The following is a 25472-nucleotide window of genomic DNA, read 5'->3' as shown; positions in this document are numbered from 1 at the left end:
TGCATTTGGAGTGGTGGGAGGAGTAGCACCTGGGCCTGAATAGGGGTGTGTCTGCCTTCCACAATGCAGGCTCCACCCCCTGTGGTGTGTCTGATGACCCTGGCCCACACTAACAAAGGAAGAAGTTGTGCACTGACAGCGTGCACCCAGAACTGGTTTGGACTGGGCTCAGAGCCCTTTACACAAAGGAATCAAAGACATTTTGGGGTATAAGTATGAGACCTAAAACCCCTGAACTTTAGATCATTCCTGGAGTAACAAGCATTGGCATAGCCAATAGGTCTCGCTTTTGGGACCTTATAAGTATTTAGCCATGCAACAGTTGATGTTGTTGCACAAAGGATATTGTGCTGCATAACTAAACACTTATAAGGTCCCAAAAGCGAAACCTATTGGCTACGCCAATGCTTGTTATGGATCTTGTTACGTGGTTACGTGGCACAGCCAGTTCTAACATGTGCATAAACAGCAAACGCAGTGCTTATCCAGTTCATAACTATTTTTTGAACATCATTTATGAAAAGCGTTTGAGATTTTTTATAGGGCGGAATATGTTACAGGGTCCATTTACTCCTTTCCCAGACATGAAAATGAATGGATCGCAAATCGCTGCTTCTTTTGTGATCAGGTCTTCTGGCAGATACAGCTTCCCTTCATGGGGGGCGTGGCTTTGTCTGTATTATTGTGGGTGGTGTGAGCTTCAGATTTTCCAACAATCACGCTGGCCTATAATTTTTAAACTACCTTGTGCGACAAGCAGGGCGCTTGAGGGGGGTTTAAGGGTGAGTGGGAAGGGAGAGGAATGCAGATTGGTAGGGGTACTAAGTGAGAAAAATCACAATATTTTGTAAAATAACCAACATTTTTAAGACTTTCCAAACAGAGAGGGAGAGTGTGTGCATGTTTTTATCTGCATGTATGTCAAAATTCCTGGCAAAATCCAATAGGCACAGCCCCATACCCGACTGAAAGCACCTGCACCCAACCATTTACCAGAAAATACATCTATTAGGGGGTTGTAGCAACCCAAACTACGCCCCTGGGCCTTCTATGCCCTAGTAACCATAATTCAGACAGGTTCGATATAGAAAACGGTACCTCACGTGACCACAGCTCACGCCTTTCTTCCCCCGCAAGGGTGCATCTCTGCTTCCCATTATACAAGCTTTATCTACTCTATTAAACCAAAGCGTCTGCTTGGTCTGGCCCTTGCAGTGAGCAACTGACCCCGTAAAAGAGAGTTCACACTAATGATGTGTAACTTTAAACTTGTTTATGTTAGGAGGAAGTGGGGCTAGCCCTGGCGACTATATCTTAGGTACAGGGATTGGTTTATGTTTTTAAAAGTAAAGGTATTAAAGTGGCGGCTGGTGAATTTTGAAAAAGGTACAGTGTAAATACGTAGCTTATGTTCAACTAAGTAAAAAAGATAGCAAGCCCCACTTCACCCCGGAGGATATTTTTGGGGGGGATGGGGGTGTCTTTCCCTAGAGAATATTATTCAGCAAAATGAAGCCAAATTGTACATTATCAGCGCATGTTGTACATGTGGTTGAATAATAGAGAGATTCTGGGGGCATTAATAAAATGTTATCAAGTTGTTGCATGTAAAGCTTATTTTGTCTTCCCCTGGCCAAGAACAGACATGGGTCAAAAATATGGCCTTTGTGTGCAGAGCAAACCATGCGTTTCAAAGTGGCAGCTTCATTTTCTAGGTGCTAGCAGTGCGTACATGGAGCACTCTTTTGATATAGACAGGTTGAGGAGGACAGGATCACAGGTGAAATGCCCTCCCCCAAGGAATCAGCACATTATAGCTCTGACAGACTTTCTATTTTAATAAATATAAACTTTAAAGAAACACATTTTTTTGCCAGCTCATGAAAGTGTGTTATAAAATTGAAATGCTGGCATACAGGGTAGTGAGAGCCCATTGGATCAAAGTACAGGCTAGCACTGTAAATGTGTCTCTACTGAACAAACTGCCTTGTAAACTCAACAAACAAAAAAAATGGTAATTTACAGAGCTTTCAGCCAAGTCTGTGCTGCTTCTCTGCACCATGTCTGCTCAGGTTTTGCTCTCGGTGATTACACGCCACGTGCATTGTTCAGGGAACGGCAGTCGTACTTTCATACTGGAGCAGCTTAACATCCACTCCACTCTTACATGGCGTATAATCATGTTGATTTCGTGCAAATTAGCACTGTCTATGCACAGTGTGGTCCAACTTTTAATAAAACAATGGATTTTCAAATGCATTTCTGAAATGTTGTTTGGTAGAACGATATAATCATGTAAACGTGCACACTTATGCCTAAGCTTGTATGAAAATGTAGTTCTCCTTTATAGTTATACAAATGTTAAAATATAACTCTCAGTCCTATGTCTAGTAGGTTAATCATGATTTTTCCTGTTCTAAAGAGCGTCATATTAATGCTTATATATGGTGACTATACGTGCACATATAGCCAAATATCGAGTGCACTTTAACTGCTCTGCTAACTTAGCGTGACCAAAGGCCTTACATTTCTAGGTTTCACGGTTTAAACTTTAATTAGAGGATTGTTTGCTTGCATCTTTCTCACCCCTGCAGGTGCAGACTCAAGGCTTCATTAACTAGTGAAAATCAACTGTGCATATGTAGCAATAGTAAGGTACTGAAGGACATTTTTGGCAAAAAGAAGATGCGCTAACAAAGTTGGAGACAGGTTCTCATGGCAGAGAAAGGGATGCTCAAGGTCGATCGAATGTTCCCACTTGGAGGTGCGGGAGAAGAGCAGAAAGTGGCCATTTTCTACAGAGGAAGATGAAAATGTACTGGATGATCATGACGTGGGTTACCTTGAATGCTTTACGTGTTATTTGTATTGCACAGCTAATTAGAGGGCAGACATCTTTAGGGCTTCATTAGGTGCAGCCCTCTGTGATACCTCTCAGTGTATGGCTTCATGCTACACATTATTCTTTTGATTTGGAGCATTTGTATTTGAGTCTCCATTATACTGACACCGGTCCTTGTTTCCTGATTGACTAGGGTTTTCCAAAATGTTAGAATTGAGTCGGATAAGTCAGATTTCTTTAAATGTACTAATGACTAAGCAGGAGGATCAAATCTTGCAGTTTAATCTTCAGATCCTCTTCTACATCTCTTGCATCACCACCAGCAAGTTTTTGGTGTGCTTTTTATTGTTTAGATTGAATTTCTTTAGGAGGGTTCAGATTTATTATGGTGATATTTTATTTCTACAACATGCTTCTGAACCTCATTTATATTAGTTTGTTTCTGAGCTCGTAATAAATCAGTTTAACTTCATCTAGTAGACTTGGCTTTTTATTGTGTGATAATTTGGATTCACTTGTCATTCAGATTTTAAAATGATGCTAACTCCCTCTTACCTCTCTAGCAACTAAAAAGGTCTATCAACCGAAGAGAAGTGGAAATCAAAAGGCTCAGAGCTTTCTCAGATGGTAGCAGAGCGAGGATGGTTAGTTCTTGAAGTAGAGAGAGACAGAAACATGATTCATTACTAGTTTAGACCCAAACCCTAGCCCCTAGAGTCCATCTCCACACTTGGAGGATCGTTGAAGTTCCAGGTGTTTGGAAGAGAGTGATAGCAGAAGAGGAGTGAGTATTGATAGGGTTGAGTGTCGCAGTGGCTTCTACTTAGCTTGCTGGTTGTATGAGAATGGTATGATGTCTGGAATAGATGTTTGAATGTTGTGTGAGTGTGGTGTTAATTGAAGTTGCTATTGGGTCCTGCCCCACCTAAGATCCTGGGATGATATAAAAAAGTGTAGAAGGCATAATATTGTATTTGTCTGCAAAGGTTTGTGATGTGACATCGTCGACAGCCTAATTGAGATAGGGACTTTTTCTTTATGTGTGACAGTTAGGTATGATCAGTGCCGTGATCCTTTTCTTTTACTGGTCTAGATGATTCCCTGCAGGTTGAGGTGTCATTCAAATATGCTAGAATATATTAAAATCGACTTCTATAGCAAAGCAGACAATTGTTGTTGGTCGTTACTTGCATTCCAGGTGTTTGTGTGTGTTGGTGAAGAGAGTAAATTTGTGACGATTGTAAAGATGGATGAGCCGCTGCAAGGAGTGGGATTGGTGTCATCGTGTACCGCATTGAGATTGGTTGGTTTGTGTAAAGCCACGCTGTTATTGGCTGTTCAAGTCATCGAGTGCCTTACTGTTATTGGTCATTGGCACAGTACCAGAATTTTGGAGAAAAGGATTGTTTCCTGGGTAGAAATACATTCTGATTTCTATCGACAATTTTGCTGAAAATGAAAGGTTTTAAAATCTTACGTCATTTGATGAGGGGTGATGTGACAATACCTGTCAGAGAGGGATAAGAGGCACAACCTGAAAACAATGCAGGTCAATATATGGCGATAAATGTAGGGCTTCACACCTGTTTTTGGCTTAATCAATGGCACATGATCACAGAAAAAGAAGGAGCACTGGCAGTTCCATGCTATGGTACTTTCAATGTGTGGATTATTGAAAATTTAAGGAGAATAATATGAGATGAAACCATTATCAGAAACCCACACAATGTGAAGTGCTCAATGCATGTAATGATAATAGTACTTGATATAGCGCATGACTCGGCCCTGGAGAGACATCTCAGCGCTCAGACCAGTAGGCAGCTCAGCAGTTAATTAAAATAGTCAGGTTTTGACATGATTTTTTAAATTAGAAAAGCAGGATCATGCATGGATGGACAGTGGCGGCTATTCTAGTGGTGTGGGGCGATATAGGAGAAAGGAGGAGATGCGGTCCGTCGGCTAGACTGCCGACTTTGGTGCTGGAAACCAGGGTTGGGGTCGCATCTACATCCTTTGATTCTGGGCAAATCACTTAATCTCCCCGTGCCTGAATGTGCAATGTAAATACGGTGCTCGTGTAAAGCGCTCCAATACCTTCGGGTGCGAGTTCGCGCTATATAAATATGCAACAAAAAACACAAAACAAAAAAAGGCCCTGCCACCATATTTTGAAGTGAGAATGCGATGAGGACAAATAAGTAGTTGGTCTTTAGACCTAAGGTTCCTATTAGGATGATAAGGAGTAATTCTGTCTTGTAGATATTTAGGACCTGCACCTGACAAGGACATATAAGTCAGGAAGAGCAGTTTAAATGCATGGGAGCATGCAACACATGCAGAGAAAAGGAGAAATATTAAGGAAGAGCTAGAAAGTTAGTATTAAAGTATGTTGATGCTAGATGGAATGCAGAAACGAAAAGGTGGAGAACAAATATGATACAGGGAGTGAAATTGTACCCCGCATTAAACGGTGAAGAGAGTGAGACTGGGAAAGAGAAGAGAGAGAAACAGAAAAGGGACAAGTCAAAAGAATCAGGGGAGAAGATAGAGGATAGCGAGAGTGACACTAGTGATAGTCATCATCATACACTTTTATGGTCATAACAACCAAATAAGGTTTGAGTGCTTACAGTACAGTTATCCAACAATATATATAAATAAGAGAATCATTAGATAGTACACGTCTTTTGCCAGAGTTTTAAATCATCACTGTTTAAAATATTTTGTCAAAAGATAAAATCTATTATTATTTTTAAAACATATACCACATTATAAAAGGGATTCCACCGAACGTCAAAATTTGATCAATTTACAAGGATAAAACATTGCATAGTTGTTACAAAGTCTGGAAATAATTGTTTGATACAATTATGAAATGCAGACGCATACCTTCTGATAATCCACATTTTTCCAAGGAACTTTGCAGCTCCACATGCTACAGAAGGCCTACAATCTGAAGAGCTTTCCGGTGGCAACGAGTTCCCTATAATCTACAAACAGGGGCTAGCCACGTATGTCTCTGGAGTCTATACAGAGGGCATACAAAGAAACTGTGGCCAATTGTTTCAATCATTGTAGGACAGCCCGGGCAGTGCTGTGTTATAGCCAAGGGCAGCCTCCGAGCAGCTGTAAAGGAGTTCACAGGAAGGGATCCCAATCTAAATTGGATATAAAGTTTCCTATCCTGCAGGATGATTATAAACTCCATATACTGTTCGAAAGTGCTTTGTAGTTTGAATATCAATGAATTCTAGCGTGAGACGGCCCACAAGTGATTGAGTGACCAAAGACTGTGATACCGACATCCAGTATTGTTTTTTAACAACTTCTTTGCTTGGCAGTTGGCCAATGTCTTTGGTTTCCCATGAACTTCCCAGACCTATCACTGATAGTAGTGACCTCACCTCGTTGAACCACCCAATCTTTTTGAAGCGGTCAAGCTTGGAAACCTCATCAAGTGCTGCAGCCTAATGGGAGAACTCTGGAGTTAGTTTGAGACGAAGCAAAAAAAGCAGGGGGCGCAGCATAGCTTTGTCTGCAATTGAGCATCTACCCATACCTAGCTGTAGTGGTTGAATTGGTGTACTCTGGGGAAGTGAACATAAATATCTTAAAAATATATTCTCTGTAATTAACAGGCTTTCAATGTTTTCAAATCTCCAGAGTTCAGCCCTATACAGAGCAGAACTTGCTACCTTGTAGTCATAAATCTGGAGAGAGGCAGCTATTGGCTTAGTTTTGGAAGTTCTTTGCTCCTTAATCAGTGCCCCAATGGTCTGCCTCTGCTGAAGATTCCGCTTCGTAATGTGATCTTTCCATGCCGTTTTCTCAGAAAGGGTCATGCCCAAATATTCAAAGGTGGCCACTTTCTCAAGAGGGAACCCCCCCCAGCAGCATTTTACCTTTGAACGTTCTATGTCGTTCATTAACAAAAGTCTGGTTTTCCAGATATTGACCTCGAGACCTCTTTGATCGTAAAAGGCCTTGAAGAGATCCAAGAGCAGTTGCAGACCACTGGGCGTTTTGGACACTATCAATGTGTCGTCCGCAAACAATAAGGTTGTTACTTTGATACCCCCCAGCACAGGGGCGTCAGCTGGTACATCCGCTAGGTATAGGAAAATGTGTAAATCTTAATAAGTGTGCCCAAATTCGCCATCACTGTAAAAATTTGAAGTAGGACTTCTGTTTATGTAGACCATGGGTACTCACAAACTTTCTCTCGGGGACCAAATTTACAGTGTGGTTTGAGACCGAGGCCGCACAGGTGGGGGTGGGGTCAATGGAGGCGGAGTCAGTAGGGGCAGGGCTAGAGTAAAAAAATAATCACATTTTCAAAATATTACTAGATAATGCTGTATTTGAAAAGCAGATGTAACTAAAAGGAGCATATTTTGATAATACATTTTTATTATCAGACAATAGCAATCTTAAGAGTAAAAAAAAAGGTACGTTGAAGACACATATACTAGGAACTTATTTTACATTTCATGTCTCCTATTATTGTCCTGAAATATGTATACTGGCCATAAAATTGTAAGATCTCAATGTTCACACCACCAATAACTTCAAAAACGAACTTCCATTGAGGGAACCTTCCTTCCCCTTTAACCCTTCACTGATTTTATGGACCCGCATTGTGAGGTCTAACTTGATGCATCAAATCCGATAATCAGGTATTTTCATTCACATCAATCACAGGAGGAATAAAGAAAGTAGCTATAATTTTCATATCATATCATATTTCATTTATTTTATTTTAATATCAAAAACACAAATAAATTCAGTCTCTCCCACTCATATCCTTCATGACTAAATTGTACTGCAAGTTTGAAACCATTGAAATATACCATTGAGCAATATCCAATGTCCTTGCCTAAAGGATGCAGCCGGGTTCACATTTCACTACTTAATGATCCAGCACAGTTTCAAGGAAATTAAGGGTCACATTCTTCTTCAAATATTGTAGGTATTATTCAGGTCATTCCTAAATCTTAAACACCAACATTTTCAACCTTTGAACCTCATGCGTATTTTATCTATAGAAAGAAATCTTCACCAAATGGGCATTTTAAATGGTGACCTGTTAACAATGCACTTCCTCATTTTGATTTCACAAGGGACATAGAAAGCAGCTTCATTCTTTTTAAAAGTGAGAATGGTTACACACTCCTTTGCCCCAGGGCCATTTTCAAAAATAAAGAGGAGGGGCCACGCAGCCTCTCTCCTCGAGCTGTTATTGGCACCGGGGTCCCCCTTCCCCGGGGCCACTTATTTAAATGAAGAGGAGGGGGCCACACAGCCCCCCTCTCTGAGCCTCCTTAAGCCCTGGGGTCCCCATCCCCAGTACTGTGTATATTTTTTAAGGGATTGGGCCACGTGCCCCTCTCCCTGAGCTGTTATAGGCCCAGGGTTGCTTATCCCACAGTGCAACTTATTCAAATAAAGGGGAGGAGGTGCATGTGGCCCCCCATCCCGGGTTCCCGGGGACCTCATCCCCTGGGGGCTGGCATAATTTCAGGGAGGGGGATGCTGCCCCCCTCCTCGGGTCGATTTCGGCCCAGGGGACCCCATCCCAGGGGCCCTACACAGTTAAAGGTGGGTGCCCTGGTGCCCACCCAGGGTACCCACCATAGTCTCATTGGGGGCCAGATGTGCCATCACCCAAGCCCTAGTCACCAGCCAGTTGGACTACAGCGATGCATTCAATTCAGGAATCAATTTGCACCTCTTGAAGACACTCCAAACCATATAGAACTCTGTGGCCAGACTCCTCTTCGACCTCCGGAAGCAGACCCACATACCCCCCCACCTCAGGAATCTTCACTAGCTCCCCATTTAGAAGAGATGTCACTTCAAGATGATGATTCACACCTACAAAGCCCTACACAACCAAGGACCAGCATACATCAACCACTGCCTGAACTTCCACCAACCCTCCAGACTCCTGCGCTATGACTCCCTTCATCTTACTCACACTCCTTGTATACATCAAAGACACAGCAAAGGTCATCACTTCTCCTACTGCTTGTCAAGGGCATGAAAAGACCTCCCTCTACACCTCCAGACCTCACCCTTGCTGCTGGAATTCAATCAAACAATCAGGGGGTTTAAAGCGTGCTGCACACCCGTGAGGGTCTCAAGGCGCTGGAGGGGGTTGGGGGGGGGTGGGAGGGGATGCGGCTCCAGTTCAACCGAAAAGCCAGGTCTTGATGGTCTTTCTAAAGGTGCAAAGTAGGGGAGCATCTGATGTTGACTAGGAGCTTGTTCTAGGCTTTGGTCGCGATGTAGGAGAAGGCTCTTCCACCCGTTCTGGTTCTGCGGATGCGCACGGTTTCTGCCAGGGCAAGGTCGGCGGAGCATAGGTTCCTTTTGGGTACATTGAAGGAGACTCTTTCGTTGAGGTATTTGGGTCCAATGTTGTAGAGGGATTTGTAGGTGTGGGTGAGTAGCTTGAAGGTTACTCTCTTCTCGACGGGGAGCCAGTGGAGGTCTTGCAGGTGTTGGGTGATGTGCTCATGTCATCGGAGGACGAGTCTGGTCGCGGTGTTCTGGATGGTCTGGAGTTTGCGTAGTAGGGATTTGTTGATTCCAGCGTGGAGGGTGTTTCCATAGTCCAGTCTGCTTGTTATGAGTGTGTGGGTGACGGTCTTTCTGGCTTCGGGGGATCCACTTGAAGGTCTTGCGGAGGATGCGGAGGGTGTTGAAGCAGGTAAAGGTGACGACAGTGATCTATCGGGTCATGGTGAGGGAGGAGTCAAGTATGATGTCGAGGTTCGGGGTGGTCTGTGGGGGCGGAATGGGCACCAGGGCGTGGCATACCCCAGGTCTGGGGGAAGCCATTGTCGCATATCAAAGGTGGTAGAGGCTTTGAAGCCTCTCGCCTTGATATGCTAAATCACTAGCCATCCTGCCGGAGGATGTGTTACCACCTTTCTACAGAGCAGTCAGTGTTTCTGGCCTCTGAGAGCACGTGCTCTCACCTACAGTGGGGTCTTAAAGTTGTCTGTGGTGGTAGACTTGACGATACCAGTCAGAAAATACACCAGAGGACTAATAGGTTTTCAGGGGGCGTCTCTGAGGTGCCCTCTGGGCACATGTCATAATAAAGCTAGTACTGGCATCAGTACAGTTTTATTAAGACAAGGTGTTTAATACTGAACACAAGTATTTTCAGTGCAGCCATCATATAGTTGGGTAACTCGTAATGACCAGTCCCCAGTAAATGTCCTTGAGATGGCTGCCTAATCACTTGCAATATCTAGCAGTGGAACTAGATATCACCGGGGCACGTCTGCTCATGCAGAGGTACCTTCACATATAATATAATGCACCCTTCCTTAGGGCTCTAAGGCCTGATGTAGGGGTGACTTACTTATGGTATATGCAATGTACATTGGCATGGCACACAGGGAGTGTGCAATGTTAAGTTTTCAGAATGGTTTGCACTATTTAACGCAGCCTGCAATGACAGTCTGCATGCAATTGGTACAGGGGTCCCTTAGGGTGGCAAAATGCATGCAGCAGCCCTTAGAGAGCCTCTTAAGTATCCATGCCCTAGGTATGAAGGGTACCATTTACTAGGTGCTTACAGAGGTGCTAAAGTCCTTGCCAATTGGGTTACAATTAGACATTTACCTTGGTCTAAGAGAAAGAGCCCAGGGGTCTGGTTAGCAGGGACCCAGTGCACTATCAATCAAAAAGCATCAGTATTAGGGCAAAAAGTGGAGGTGACCATGTCAAAAAGGGTACTTTCTTATAGGTGGGAAACTCAAAAATGCTCATGTCAAGCGAGAGTAAACACAGGTTTCCCTGCCTGCACTGGTGCAGGCAGGGAAACCACTATGTCCCGGGGAACATAGCGACTGAGCCGGCCTAGGGAATGGAGTCTCCAGGGTCATTATTGGCTCATGGAGCGGGCCCCCCCCCCCTTAAATAATGGGCCCCAGGGGTGGGCTCCCCGGGGCATTTTGAATCAGGGAGGGGGGAACATAAAGTTATAAAGTTTTATCACTGGCGTGGGCTAGCTGGGAACTTTAGAGACTTGGAGGAGGGTGGGTGCATAACCCTCTCCCCATAAAAAGAAATTTCAGCCCAGGGTTGGGCTCCCCGGGGCCTTTGGAGGCTGGAGGAGGGGGGCTGCACAGTCCCCCTCCCCACATAAAGGAAATTTTGGCCCTGGGGAGGGCTCACCGGATCCTCAAGAGGCTCGGAGAGGGTGGCCACATAGTCCCCCTCCCCACATAAAGGAATGTGGGCCCCGTGGGGTGGGGTACCTAGGGACTCTGGAGGTTCAGGAAGGGGACCAAGCTGCCCCACTCACCTTTATCAACACAACCCCGGGGCATAACAGTATTAAATGAAGCCAGGTGCCATTTTTTTTCCTAACCTGGGAATCTTGCAGGATCGCAGCATTTTTTTCTTCTTTTTGGCCACAGGGGGCTCTATCTGGGTTCCCCCATGGGGCCTATAGAGCAGGGTATCCCTACCCTGCCCCTTTACATTATTTAATTTTATACTTCAGGACAGGTGACTAAATCCCCGCGCCCTGTAATGGATGACCGCAACATTTTTCTCATGTTCCTGGCAGCCAATCAGAGCACTCACTCCCACAGGAGTTTGACTCCGGCAGGATCGAGATGGCTCAAGTGAAATAAAGCTCTCTTTGCCAATCAGAACAGTCTATTTTTAAAATGGCACTCTTGCGAGAGTCTCCTGAGACTACTGCAGACACAACCACCCAGATATACAAATATTTTTGTCCCTTAATTTCTCAAAAACTTCTGAATGGATTTACACCAAAAAGCACAATCTGCAGCACAATCTGCAGACCAAGATCTAGCTTCCTGCCAAATGCGGTGTAATTCCGTTCAGCAGTTCATGCTGTGACCTTGTCTAAAAGAATCTATGGAAATTGTGTGGGGATTTTGCCTTTGGGTGCCCCCTTTTGTCTTGCCCCCAACTTGACGGATTACCTCAAAACTTTACAGGAAGGAGCTGAGGTGGAGGAACTTTTTTTGGGAGGGTTTTGTGAAGATTAGTCAAACAGGGCCAAAGTTATTAGCACACCAAACCAAAAAAATACTCTTTCTATGGAAAAGCAAACCTACCTGTAACTACCGAGTAGCATAGATTTTCAGTTATTATTTCAAACTGGGCGATATTTTTGTAGATGATATTTAGAACACCATACTTGTGTCAGACAGTAGCCTGACAATGATATTCTGATATCTACAAAAGAAGGGGAGTACTAGGAGCTGATGAAGGTGCAGTACCCATGCTCCGAAGTACTTAATTACTAATACAATAAGGGACTGTTTCTGATGTGGAAAAGAGGAAAGAGGAAGTGGTTGGAGAATCCTTGGGGATCCTAATTATTCCTTTATGTCCTCATACATTCAAAAGGATGTCATGTTTCATCCTATGGTCCTCGTAGTGCCGGTGCTGCAATGCCCTTAGGGCTCCACGAAGGGTCTCTTTATCGGTGATCTTTTTTTTTTAGCCTTAATGATGCATGTATGTGTGAGTGAGGACTTGGAATGTGTAGGGTGGCGTGGGTGCAGAAATTATAGTGAAAAAAATAAAAATTAAAACTCTTTTTGGGATGCCAAACTATGCTTAATGTGGTAGTTCCCTTGACAGAGTTAAAAAGCAATGACGAGAGGCTGTCATAAGGACTCAATGGACCAAAAGAGCTTAAATAAATGGGAGAGGACAAGATTGTGTATTTACGTTGCAAGGGAATCTCCAAAGGAGGCGCAAGAACTTGACCTGGATTGTATGTTTCGATTTTTGTCCACATCTTACAAACCGTGGCAATTTACAGCCTCATACATTATTGACCGGGCTCCTTTGCAGCACTTATTGCACAGCTTCTGAACTGCAACCCAGCCAAATCTTTCACTGCATCAGTCTAGCACTACCCAAATGGAGCATTTGCATACATATGGAGAAATCCTGCTTCTTTAATATGCAAGAGGCAAAATACATTCTGTCATTTCTTGAACACAGCTGTAAATACAGACATAGAGCTCAATGTTTCGCAGTAGCAAACCATTGGTGCACCTCCTTGCCAATCACGATGAAAGGGGACCACCCATAATGCCAGTTTGACACAACACCGTTTTTCCATAGAAAAGCTGCCATTTCTGGTGGAAAGAACAGAGAAGAGTTCCGTATTGTCACATTAGCTCACCAGGGCTCTGAGTTTTACAATGCCTGCCTGCGGGCTACTTCCAACCCGTACATGTGAGGCAAGCATGTAATATGTTTTATCTGTGCTCTACGCAGGGTATAGTTTAGCAAACTAATCCCCTAGTAAAATGTGTTGCCATCGACAATTCTTGCTTGATGCAGCTATCTGTGCAGAAAATACATTTTGACAGGCGAGAGATGCCTGCTCGGTTAGGGTGAGGAATTACAGCGAGCGGACCAAAGGAACCCTGCTGCTTTGAAGCTGGCAAAAGGATTCGTTTTGACGTCGATGAAAAAATCCAATAGGCTGCTGGGAGGGAGTCGCCTGGTGAGCCGCAGGGCCGCGCCAGAGGCGCCCCTCGGAGTCTGGAAGTCCGACAGCTCGCTGTCGGTAAACATGGTTAGTCACAGCTGGGGGCAACCTGCTGCCATTTTGTATCCCTCTGTTAAAACGGAAGCCGGAATGGTACGTATACGGCTGGATTTTACATCAAAGAGTAAAAATAAAGCTTTAAAGAAGATTAGGCGTTGATTTGTCGGCTTAATGTAGATCCTGGAGCTGCTATCTACGTCTTCGCAGGATTCACGTTACATTTTCAAAGTTTAATTCTTAGTCGAACCGGCGGAGAAGCTTTGGTGGCGATGGAATAGTGCTGGCGGATTTATTAAACCGGACCGGGAAGGGAAACGACTTACACATCCATATATCTACTTTTATTTATTTACGCTACATGGTGCAGCTTCAAAAATGCTCACAATGCTAAAATGCCTCACGCGTAACTATAATATGACATACCGTACATGCCAGAAAGCTTCTCATGAAAAAACGATGCCTACAGCCATGTTTATGGTCTGGCTTGACAAGACAGCTTTAGCCAGACAGTTATGTGAGCATCCCTAGAGAGGGGCTTTGGCTCCAACCACATGTTGGGAGTCAGGAGAACATGTTTTGATTAGGCAGAAGTTGTATGCTTCTGAAAAAAAGTGCTTGTCCTACTCTCAGCTGTGATCATTTAGTTTATTTATACAGCTGGCTGAGCTTGAATTTTCAGGGGAACACACATGACATTGTAATGCAAGTGAAGTTTCTTATATGACTTGTTTTTCTCTGGCAGCAGTGCAGATGGGAGGAGGGCAGTCGTTAATCTATATGCATTTTTAGGTTTGGGTTGACTGTGCAACTGCTCCCTAATCTTTTTACCCATATCAATATTATTTTACAGTTTTTTCCTTCCCCACAAATACATATCTGTTCCCATGCTATTTACGTGTAATGCTTCACACTACCATACATTCAACATTCCTTTAAAGCCACACCTATTGGCATGGCCAATGCTTATCTATAACATTTCAAGACAATCGCACACATGCGAGGGATGGTGTACAGAATTGCCTGAAGCAAAGTGTTAGTTGGCAATGTGCAGGTTTAGGTTTTCAGACACTACTTCAACTTGAAAAATATCTTCTTGTTGAGAAAATCTTATCTCCACACTCCATTAGTGTTGAGTGTGTTTTTTCTCCATCACAAACATATTCACTCCGCCTTTAGACAGAAGTGACTCTACAAGCATTTTCGGCAAGGGCAGCTATCTAAATAAATATCGACAAATATTTGTGCCATTTGACTAACATTTGCAGATTGGCCTGCCTAGATCGCTCTCAATTCAGCACAAGTTGAAATGCCATCATACTACAACATTTCTCAATGAGAAAATCCCATTTGCCCCCCCCCCATCCCAGATTCTATCAAACAGTGCGGATTTTTACCCTCACAAATGGCTTCTTTTATGCATTGACTAACTTTGGTGTGCGAAGCCAGCTGCAACAGCACCACCATGGCAAGTACATCATATTTACAGAGTCAAAGAGAGATTGCATTGTTTAATGTTAAACATACCCAAATTACACCTTAGACTTTATTTCCACCACCTGGACTGGGTTATGGGAGTTTCTAGGAACCAAGGATGAGTGGTGCAAAAGCCGATCATGACATCGTATGCCAGGACCATAGGGCCACTGATTGTAGTGCTGCGTGGGGGATTGCACATTTTCCAACAGGAGCAATTTCAACAAACAGTGATGAATGATGGGCAGATGACAATAAAAACTGGACATTCCTCATTATCTTGATTCTAATGTTGATGAAGACCTTGATCTTGTCCTATGCCCCTTCTCCTAGAACCAGAAGGAAAGCCATGCTCTACATCATCACGTGGTGCAGAATCCAACCATATTGACCCAAAGCAAGAACACTTGGGTAAGCAAAGTTCACAAATTGATTCCTAGACTCGCACATAAATTGAATGTGTTTGCCTGCCCGATGCAATTTCCATAAACCAATAGTGTGTATGCTGTATTTCAGAACCCTCCTTAGAAAGCAAAAGCGGCTGCCAGAACAGGCAATCAGTTCATACCAGTAATGCCAGAATCAGTAGTTGCTGCACCAGTCCTTACTGCAGACCATGAAGATCACAATCCTACTGAGGTTCTGTAGCGATCCGAACCCGTGAATTCGGTATCATAGTACTGACACGATTTTGGTACCAATGAACCGCAAATGATCCATTGTATACGTGACAGTGTTTTCGCTGCGCAACTAGCACGAATTCACTGGAAACTAGGGCATTTTCTCTAAAAGTCACGGCATCCATTTTAGTTACGGCATCCATCTTGTTTCTTGCCCTCACATAGTCAATGAACGGACGATGACCCCGGCAAGATCACCTTGTTAAGGACACGTAAGCTCGAGCCCGAGAAAGGCTGACGCTGCATGACTCGGCAGAATCAAGCTGCCTCCCTTGCCTGAGGCCAGTCCTGCTATACTGGTTCTCGTGTCCGTTGTCCTGACTGAAAGGCCGAAGACGATTGCCCTGCCCGTTTATGATCCATAAACACCTCTTATCCTACATTTCAATCCTTTGCACCTGGCACTGCTCCTTTCCTTCTGGGCTTTTACAATGGGGAGGTTACGATTTTTATGGTGGGGAGGATCGGGCGAAGAATGAAAAACTGTCGAGAGGACCTGATCGAATACCGAAAACCTACAACTAATCATTGTTTGATATTTATTTATTGTCTGTTTGGGATACCGGGTTGGGCATGAGAAATATTTGTGTAATGTTGCCCCGAGACATTTTTCTTGTATTTAAGAAGCGACCCACTTAATGCAATTTGAACAGTCTCCTAGATTCTGCCTCTGTGTGGTTCCTATGATTTCTGTATCCCTGCAGTAAATAAACCTTGGTCTTTGACGCCGCCATCGAGAAGCCCGTGTCTCTGTTTGTTTGTGCACCGGGACAGGGGGAACTCAGGGGTCTTCGGGTGTTGTTTCCCTGACACTTCTGGACTCTTAAAAGTCCAGAACCTCAAATTGGCGACCAACGTGGGGCGACGTCATCCGGTACCGGTCCAAAGCCTGAAAAGTTCGAGAAGTTTCGTGTGAAGATTCCGGAGGGAGGTACCCCGCTTCATCGATCCCTGCATGTCGTAAAAGTGGCCCGACGATCTCTTCCACGAGGGTTCCCGTTCCCAGACGGCTACAGAGGACCGCTGCCTTGACTGTCGCCCTGTCTTGGACCCGAGGTGCAGACCTTAGTACGGCGAGACGCAGACGGGTTCTCCTTGGTGACGTCTTCCACATTTCAGTTAAGTATTAATTGGGTTGTGCTCAGTCTGGTTATTTGGATACGTTTGTTTTGGATTTGTAGATTATCATTGGTTGCTCTTGTTAAGATAATCTTGGTATTCGGTATTGGTTCATTTTGGTAGGCCTAAGTTCTCTGCGCATTTTGGTTGGAATTTGTCTTTGTAGTCATGACTAAGGGTAACAATTGGTTTTTGTCCTGGTTACGTTGCAACGGGGATTCACGGTTGGAGGACTCGTGTTTGGTTCCTCCGATTGGGACTCCTACATATGAGCTCTATTGTAAACATGGTGTGGGTCCTATTACGTATAATGAAGTATGGGTCCGTTATACCAAGAAAGATGGTGTCCTTAGTTGGCCACCGCATGGTAGTTTCGAAACGGAAATTCTAGATAATTTAGAAATGAAGTTGTTTAAGAGAAAAGCCCGGCCGGCGATGTTTGATTCTTTTCGCGTATGGCGCAAAGAAGCCAAACAGAGAGAAATTAGGAAAACAAAGAAAGAACAGAAAGAGAAAGGGTTGACTTTAATGGAGTCTGCTAGGCAGCTGCATGTCAACGAGACCGAGAAAGCAATGGAGATGGCGAGTAGAAAACATAATTTGGTGATCGATAAATGCTACCCTGTCTTGCCATCTTGTCCTGCTAAGCCGATAGAGGACCCTGAAAAGGATCCCCTGTTGTCTTACCTGTTGAGTTCACCTCCACCGTATGCACAGGGTATTACAGTACCACAGTTACTACCTGTTGTACAGCCAGCTGTTGGTCAGCCTGGGATAGGTGCTCCACCCCCTTTGAATCCAGCTCCTGTCTTTCCCGTGGTCAATGATCCTACGGCACCCCCTCTTCCTGGGTCGCCTATTCCGCCTTTGCCTATCGTTTCGCAAACTGCTTTACCTACTACTCCTACCCTTACTACTTCATCTGCTTCAGCTGCCCTGTCCCCAAGCCCTGTCATTCTGACTCCGCTTTCCGTTCGTCGGAAAATAACCGACTCTGTAACTAATATATTAACCCCTCTTTACAGGTCCTTAATTGGGACCCCCGTTTCTGACTCTATACAGAGACGTAGCCAGCTTCCTGGTCCCGAGGAACGAGAGACGTTAGATTCGACAGCTCTTAGGTGGATGTCGAAAGCTGTGAAGTATGATGCACGAAGAGTATTAGACACATTTATGCAGTGGAATGAACCAACTCAACGTTATGTTTTTGACGTGATGTGTTCTCTTGTGCGTGAGGAATGGGAAGATGATGACTTAGATTCCGTCCCTTCTGATTTAATAAATATTCAGCAGAAATTCGCCGCAGGAATGGTGATAGGTTCAGAAGTAGGGAGAGCGATAGAATTGATTCTAGCTTATAGGGATGAGTCCCCTTTTAGGGCGGCAAGAGACCCTGATGGTACACCGGTAACTAGAAAAAGACGAGGTCAGTATCCGATGAGGGAAGTTCCGCCCATATGGCGCGAAGCAGTTGCTGCTGATGGGGCTAATAATATTGTAGCTGCTCCAGCACAATTCCAGAGAGTGTGGATACACATTCCTTGGAAACGGGCTGAAGTACTAGCGGTAAAACAAGCATTGCCAGATCCTCGTAAGAATCCTGCTGGTTATTACAAAGAATTAACGCAGACAGTCCAAGCGTGTATCATGAATTTGGCAGACATTGAAATGCTGTTTGGTAATGTAGTGCCACAGCCTATATGGGCCAAGATTCGGCAAGAGAACCACCCAGTCGCCTTAGGAGGTGATTGGCCAGCTATCGTAGCGGCAGACGCACAGCAGGTTGGCGGAGCTAAACCCGAACCTCTGATTGCTGACTTACCTGGCAGAATAATTAACCTGATGAAAACGCTGATGCCAGCGTTACGAGTAAATTGGGATAAACTATCAGCATGCAAGCAAAAGAAGGACGAAAGCGTCTCTGACTTCTTCACTAGATTTGAAGAGACCTTCGTAGATCACAGTGGGCAAGATATGAGTACCGAGGGAGGTCAGAGGTTGTTTGTTGATAAGTTTGTGTTTAATTTACTACCTGAGCTTAGTAACAAGTTAAAGGATTCTGAAAGTGCATGGGCAGTGTCGACGACAGCACAGATACTTGCAACTGCTCAGTATTACGAGAATAGAGAGAAAGAAGAGAAGGAAAAGTCAGAAAAGAAAACGAAAGATTTAAAAACCAAAGTTCTTTTGCAACAGGCATATCCGCCTCGTTCGAATCAGTCAGACTCACAGCAGCGACCCCAGTTTCAGCAGCAGCCACAATTCCAGCAAGGAACGGCCCAGAGATTTAATTATAGTTTTCCCCGACAACAGTTAGCATGGAATCAGTGTGCCTATTGTAAAAAGGAGGGTCATTATAAGAATGAGTGTCCAGTACTACACCCACAAACTAGTGGTGTCCCAGCTCAGAGAGGTAATGTTGGATTTATGCAAGCTCCTAGAGGTAGAGGGCGTGGTACGATGACACCACAGGCTGATCGCCAATCGAATTATTTCGACCAGCGAAATGTACAACCTACGCAACCAGGTAGATCTCCACAGTATCATGTTGAAGATTACTATGATCATAATGAAGAGATTCAAAGAAACGAACAATAGGACAGCCGCAGGCAAAGAGAGGGAGTAGTATCAGTTCCAGTTGATCAGAGTGGACCTTATGTCACAGTAGTTACCTCAGGCGTGGTCGAACCGTTTCTGTTGGATACTGGTGCGGCAAAAAGTTCAATCATGCGTGCGAAACTCCCTGGCGCACCTTTGTCCGGCTTAACGAACACTTCAGTAGGTTTCTCAGGCGCCCCTGTTCACAATCCTGTGTCTAGTCCTTTATCTATCTCTGTTGGGCCATGCGAGCTAGAAGCACCCCTCATTTTAACAACCGGTTGTAATGAGAATCTGCTTGGTTTAGACCTGTTGAAATGCCTGCATGCGACGTTGTACTGTTCTCCTTCGGGAGTACAGTTCACATTAGGTAAAGGAGTCATCTCCCCGATGTACATGTCGATGGACAAGCTCCCACCGGAGCTGCGTTCTCTCCCTGATACTCTTTGGGCAACTGGTCCTAACGATGTAGGCCTCTTGGAAATTCCCCCTTACGTGGTAAGTCTAAAAGCGAATGTTAAATTTCCACGAATCCCACAGTATCGGATTTCAAATGAAGGTGAACAAGCACTTTTACTGATTGTAAAGGACTTGATACAAAAGGATGTGATAGAAGAAACGAGAGGAAATGTCTGCAATAGTCCTGTCCTGCCGATTTTGAAACGCACTGATCCTTCCAAACCTCCAATCTACAGATTTGTGATTGACCTCAGAGAGGTTAACAAAATTGTGATTCCACAGTTTCCAGTGGTACCAGATATCACTGCATTACTGACGTTGATTCCTGCATCGGCATCATGGTTCACGGTGATCGACTTGAAAAATGCATTTTTCAGCATTCCGATAGCAGAAGAAAGTAGAGACATTTTTGGTTTCTCATTAGGAGGACGCAGTTTCAGATTCAAACGCGCTCCACAAGGTTATTGTGAGAGCCCTTCAATTTATAGCCAAGCATTAAAAAGTCAATTAGACGCTCTTGTACTTCCTCATGGTGTTGCTCTGATCCAATATGTAGACGATCTTTTACTAGCCGCTGATGACAAGGAAACTGGCAAAGCAGCTACAATTTCTTTATTGCGTCATTTGTCAGACTTACATCACAAGGTGTCACCTTCTAAACTACAATATTGTTGCCAAGAAGTGACCTATTTAGGTCATCTTTTGTCAAAGGAGGGAAGAAGGTTGACCCCAAAGAGAATCAAAGCAATTTCACAGATGACTGTACCAAGCACACAAAGAGAAGTGCGTGCGTTTTTGGGTATTACGTCATACTGTAGGCAATGGATCCCAAATTTTTCTCTCATGGCAAAACCGTTGGTAGCCCTGACTGGAAAAGGTGTTCCGAGCCCTTTGCCATGGTCTGATGAATGTCAACAGAGCTTCTCTGACTTACGTGATGCGCTGTGTTCAGCTCCTGTGTTGGGTACTCCTGACTACAGTAAGCCGTTTACACTATATGTCCATGAAAGAGAAGGTTGTGCATTGAGTGTATTAACGCAACAATTTGGCGACAAACACCGGCCTTGTGCATATTTTTCATCCACGTTAGATCCGGTAGCCAGAGCATTGCCAAGTTGTTTGAGAGCCACAGCAGCAGCCGCAGTGTCTATTCGACAGTCTGCTGGACTAGTCATGAACAACATGCTAGTAGTCATGGTTCCACATGCTGTGGATACACTCATGAATCGAACGAAGACTCAGCACCTCACCAGTGCTAGATTATCAGGCTACGAGCTGACGCTTTTGGCAAGTCACATTCAGATCAAGCGATGCAACATATTGAATCCAGCAACACTGTTGCCGATTGCTCAGGAGTCGAGTGATTCAGAGCTCCATGATTGTTGTTTCAGAACTGAGGAAGAGACAAAAGGTAGAATTGATTTGAAAGATACTCCGTTATCAGACCCAGACGGCACGTTATATGTCGATGGGTCCTGCTTCAAACTCCAGAATGGTGATGTGACGGCCGCGTATGCAGTTACGACTTTGAGTACGATTGTTGAGGCTGCAAGAGTGAGTCAGAATTCTGCCCAAGCAGCAGAATTAATTGCATTGACAAGAGCATGTGTTTTAGCTGAGGGAAAGAGAGTGAATGTGTTTACTGACAGCCAGTACGCCTTCGGCGTTGCACATAGTTTTGGACGTCTCTGGAAAGAAAGAGGTTTTCTCACGTCCCATGGAACTAAGATCCAACATGGACAGCTAGTCAGCGATCTATTAGAATCCCTGACTCTACCGAATGAAGTTGCGATTGTGAAGTGCAGTGCACATCGAAAGATTACGGATGATGTTGGCCGAGGGAATGCGTTTGCTGATGAGGTCGCTAAAGAAACGGCCAAGAACATGATGAGCCGAATGTACGTTGCAACGTCTGCAAGATGGATTGCTGAATCAGGAATGTGTGAGAATACGATTGACAGTGTGAAAGCAATCCAAAATGAGGCAACTGAAAATGAGAAGAATGAATGGAAGGAGAAAACGGGTAAAATAGATTCGAGTGGATGTTGGATTGATCTGTCTGAGCAGCAACGTTGGATGTTACCTGACGCGTATGTACTTGCGGTAGTCACGATGGCGCATGGAACAGCGCACATCAGTTCGAAAGGGATCTGTAAAATGTTAGCTCCAGTATGGAAGAACGATGGAATTACTAAGTGTGCGGAAAGAGTGGTGAAAAACTGCATGGTATGCCTGATGCATAATCCTGGCAAGGGAACCCCAACCCCAACTGGTCATTTTGCTCCCCCTTCTTGTCCCTTTGAAGTGATTCAATTGGACTATATCCACATGGACAGGTGTAACAATCTTAAGTATGTCCTAGTGGTAGTATGTGCCTTTTCAAGATGGATTGAGGCATACCCATTAAAGGATAACACTGCCATGTCCACTGCCAAAATCCTCCTCAAAGAATACTTCCCTAGGTATGGTATGCCACGGATCGTTTGGTCAGACAACGGAAGTGAGTTTGTAGGGAAAGTTATGAAGAGTGTGTGTGCAGGTCTAGGAATTGTACAAAAATTCCACAGTGCGAATCATCCACAGTCAGCAGGTTTGGTGGAAGGGTACAATGGCACCCTGAAGCTGAAACTTGCGAAAATTCAAGCTTCCACTGGTCTCTCTTGGCCAGACGCACTGCCTCTAGCTTTACTGTCCACCAGAGCGACTGTACACTCTCGAGTAGGGCTTAGCCCATATGAGATTGTGTTCGGCCGCCCTGCTAATGTTTGGGGAGTCCCTAGGCCAAAGGAATTTAAACAAATAGAATACCCAATGTTGATTGATTACCTTCATGATCTGACTGCTAAACTGAGCCTTATTCATCAACAGGTATTCGAATCTTTGCCTAAACTGCCGGAGAGTCCAGGCCATACGTTGAAACCCGGTGACCAGGTAGTGGTGCGGAACTTTGAACGCACCCGAAACCTTCAGCCAAGATTCGTAGGCCCGTTCCAGGTCCTCCTTGTAACCAGAACTGCAGTACGCCTGGCTGGCAGGAAAAATTGGGTGCATGCCAGCCACACAAAGCGTGTCCCTCTTCCACTTCCCTATGACAACTGGGTTAGACAGGGAATTGGTGTATCCGAGACAGAACCTGTTCCTAGGCACATCCCTTTCAGAGATGCAGAGTACCTAACGGACCATCCACGAACTGAAACGCAGCACTTTGACACCTCAGCAGAAACCGTTCCTTTGAATCCTGAACCAAGTATTGCACAAAGTGAACACTTGTCACCTGTGGAGTCGAACATTTCTACACCTGTGGACCAGCTATTTCAAGACCAAACAAGACCTGGAAAATACAGATATAATCTACGTTCTCATGTGATGAACTGATGACATTGCATTATTACATTTCCGTTTGATAACTGTAAAACTGTTTTGATCGCATTGCATCCCGTACAGTCAGGAAGTTTGCTTTTATTTTTGCTATCCTCTTGCCTTGCCGTCTGGGTTACCGTAGGGTCGTAACGTGTGCCTTGTTTTAATTTACAGGGAATCAGACATTAGGTCGGTTTCTTCTGTTTGTCTTGGGAACTCCCAGGATAGACAGAGGTAAGTTTCTAACAGGTACAAACCATCCGTTGCGAACGGTTGTAGAAGATGGAGCTTCCTGAATTACGACGGGTTAAAGTCATAAATGTGCACAAGACAAAATTATATGACATATTGTACAGTAAATGTTTCCTAATGCAATGTGCTCTGACACTTCTGATTGTTTTTATAACTCTAGTAGGCGGAATTATTTTTGGTATTCAATTGATCTTTGCACCTGTTATATCTACAGTATCTCCCCATATTTCTGTTTCCCCAACTATTGGTACTATTCACTCTTTCCACCCTTTTCCTGCTCATGAGCAAGCTCGACGCTCACGAGTTTATAAATAACACTTTCATTCAGCTCTTGCACCAACATCAACTAGTGGTTAACACAACAAACTGCTGGGTATGTGGCCTGATACCACATACCATGGACAAGGGCATCCCTTATTTGGTGCTGCCTTTCAGTTATAATGGATCATTCTGGGCATTTCAGACCATGTTCGCCTATGCTCTAGAGACCTACCCTCCACGACCTCCGCGTTCCACCCGGTATAACTCTGCTAATAGAGCCTTGGTAAAAGGAATCACTGATATAGTGAGAGATGTCACTAATACTCCGTACATTCCCAAGGATGAGTTGCGAGTTTACATGGGGTGGAACATTACAGAATATGGCATCACTCTGGGTGAGAACAAACGTAAGAGCTCAACTCCGATCTGGGTCGTACCCCACCAAGGTCAGGTCTGTTTGCAAGGAAATGGGAGGAATCCGAAAGCTCGACTAGGGAAGAGTGACTGTATTGAAACGTACGTGTTCCCGTCACAATCTTCCCCTGCATTCTTAGCCGCTAAGGGTACCTATTTTGTTTGTCAAGACAGAGCATATATATGGCTGCCCGCTGACTTCTCAGGCTCATGTTATATCGCTCAACTGTTACCTCCGACATACACTGCTGCACCGGATTATCACAAAACGAGAGTTGTGAGAGGTGTATTCAATAAAGAGGATACTGCTGGCCAAGAAGCAGGAGACTTTTTCAAAGGTTTCCTCCCGTTCTGGGGGCCTATGGTCAACAGTAGAAACCTGCGTCAACTAACACGAGTAGTTGAATCCACCATTATCGAAACTACAGGTGCCCTTAGTAACCTGACAGCTGAGCTTCAAGCGGATCGCCTCATGACGTTACAGAACCGTATGGTTCTTGATGTGTTACTTGCAGATCGAGGTGGGGTATGCAAAATGATCCAATCAAGTTGCTGCGTTTTTATCCCAGATAATGCGCCAACAGTATACAAGGCCATCTCTAAGTTACACAAAATCTCCGACTCCATTCATGTAGAGCAAGGTGACTGGTCACTTATGGGATGGTTCTGGAATCTGTTATCTGCATGGGGGTGGAAGGTTCTAATGGTCATTGGTGTTACGTTGGTATTTTTATTCTCGTGCTGTCTCATTATTCAGTGTGGCCCTGCCTTATGTAACGTTTGTGTTTCATCGTGTGTAAGGAGACCACCTGTTTTCGGAGATGCATCACGAGATAAAGTAATGCTACAACAACATATCAGTGACCTAATGAACATAGAAATGGACTCTGATATAGAGTGAGTTATTGCCTATGTAAGGGCAAAAGGACGGTCTGAGGTTCTGTAGCGATCCGAACCCGTGAATTCGGTATCATAGTACTGACACGATTTTGGTACCAATGAACCGCAAATGATCCATTGTATACGTGACAGTGTTTTCGCTGCGCAACTAGCACGAATTCACTGGAAACTAGGGCATTTTCTCTAAAAGTCACGGCATCCATTTTAGTTACGGCATCCATCTTGTTTCTTGCCCTCACATAGTCAATGAACGGACGATGACCCCGGCAAGATTACCTTGTTAAGGACACGTAAGCTCGAGCCCGAGAAAGGCTGACGCTGCATGACTCGGCAGAATCAAGCTGCCTCCCTTGCCTGAGGCCAGTCCTGCTATACTGGTTCTCGTGTCCGTTGTCCTGACTGAAAGGCCGAAGACGATTGCCCTGCCCGTTTATGATCCATAAACACCTCTTATCCTACATTTCAATCCTTTGCACCTGGCACTGCTCCTTTCCTTCTGGGCTTTTACAATGGGGAGGTTACGATTTTTATGGTGGGGAGGATCGGG

General features: G+C 44.5%; 1 protein-coding gene across 1 annotated transcript in view; it reads left to right on the top strand.

The window, feature by feature from the left end:
- The first annotated feature begins 13446 nt into the window (after positions 1-13446).
- LOC146865487 (uncharacterized) overlaps positions 13447-25472 on the top strand; it is an 82095-nt gene continuing 70069 nt past the window's right edge. Inside the window, exons 1-2 of the mRNA XM_085640744.1 lie at positions 13447-13502; positions 15216-15293. Coding sequence (XP_085496870.1) covers positions 13500-13502; positions 15216-15293 — 81 coding nt within the window. The 5' untranslated portion in view covers positions 13447-13499. The remainder of the gene's footprint in view (positions 13503-15215; positions 15294-25472) is intronic.

This window comes from Triturus cristatus, chromosome 2_1, assembly GCF_964204655.1.
Source record: "Triturus cristatus chromosome 2_1, aTriCri1.1, whole genome shotgun sequence".
Classification (NCBI taxonomy): domain Eukaryota; kingdom Metazoa; phylum Chordata; class Amphibia; order Caudata; family Salamandridae; genus Triturus; species Triturus cristatus.
This window is presented reverse-complemented; position numbering and strand designations above follow the sequence as displayed.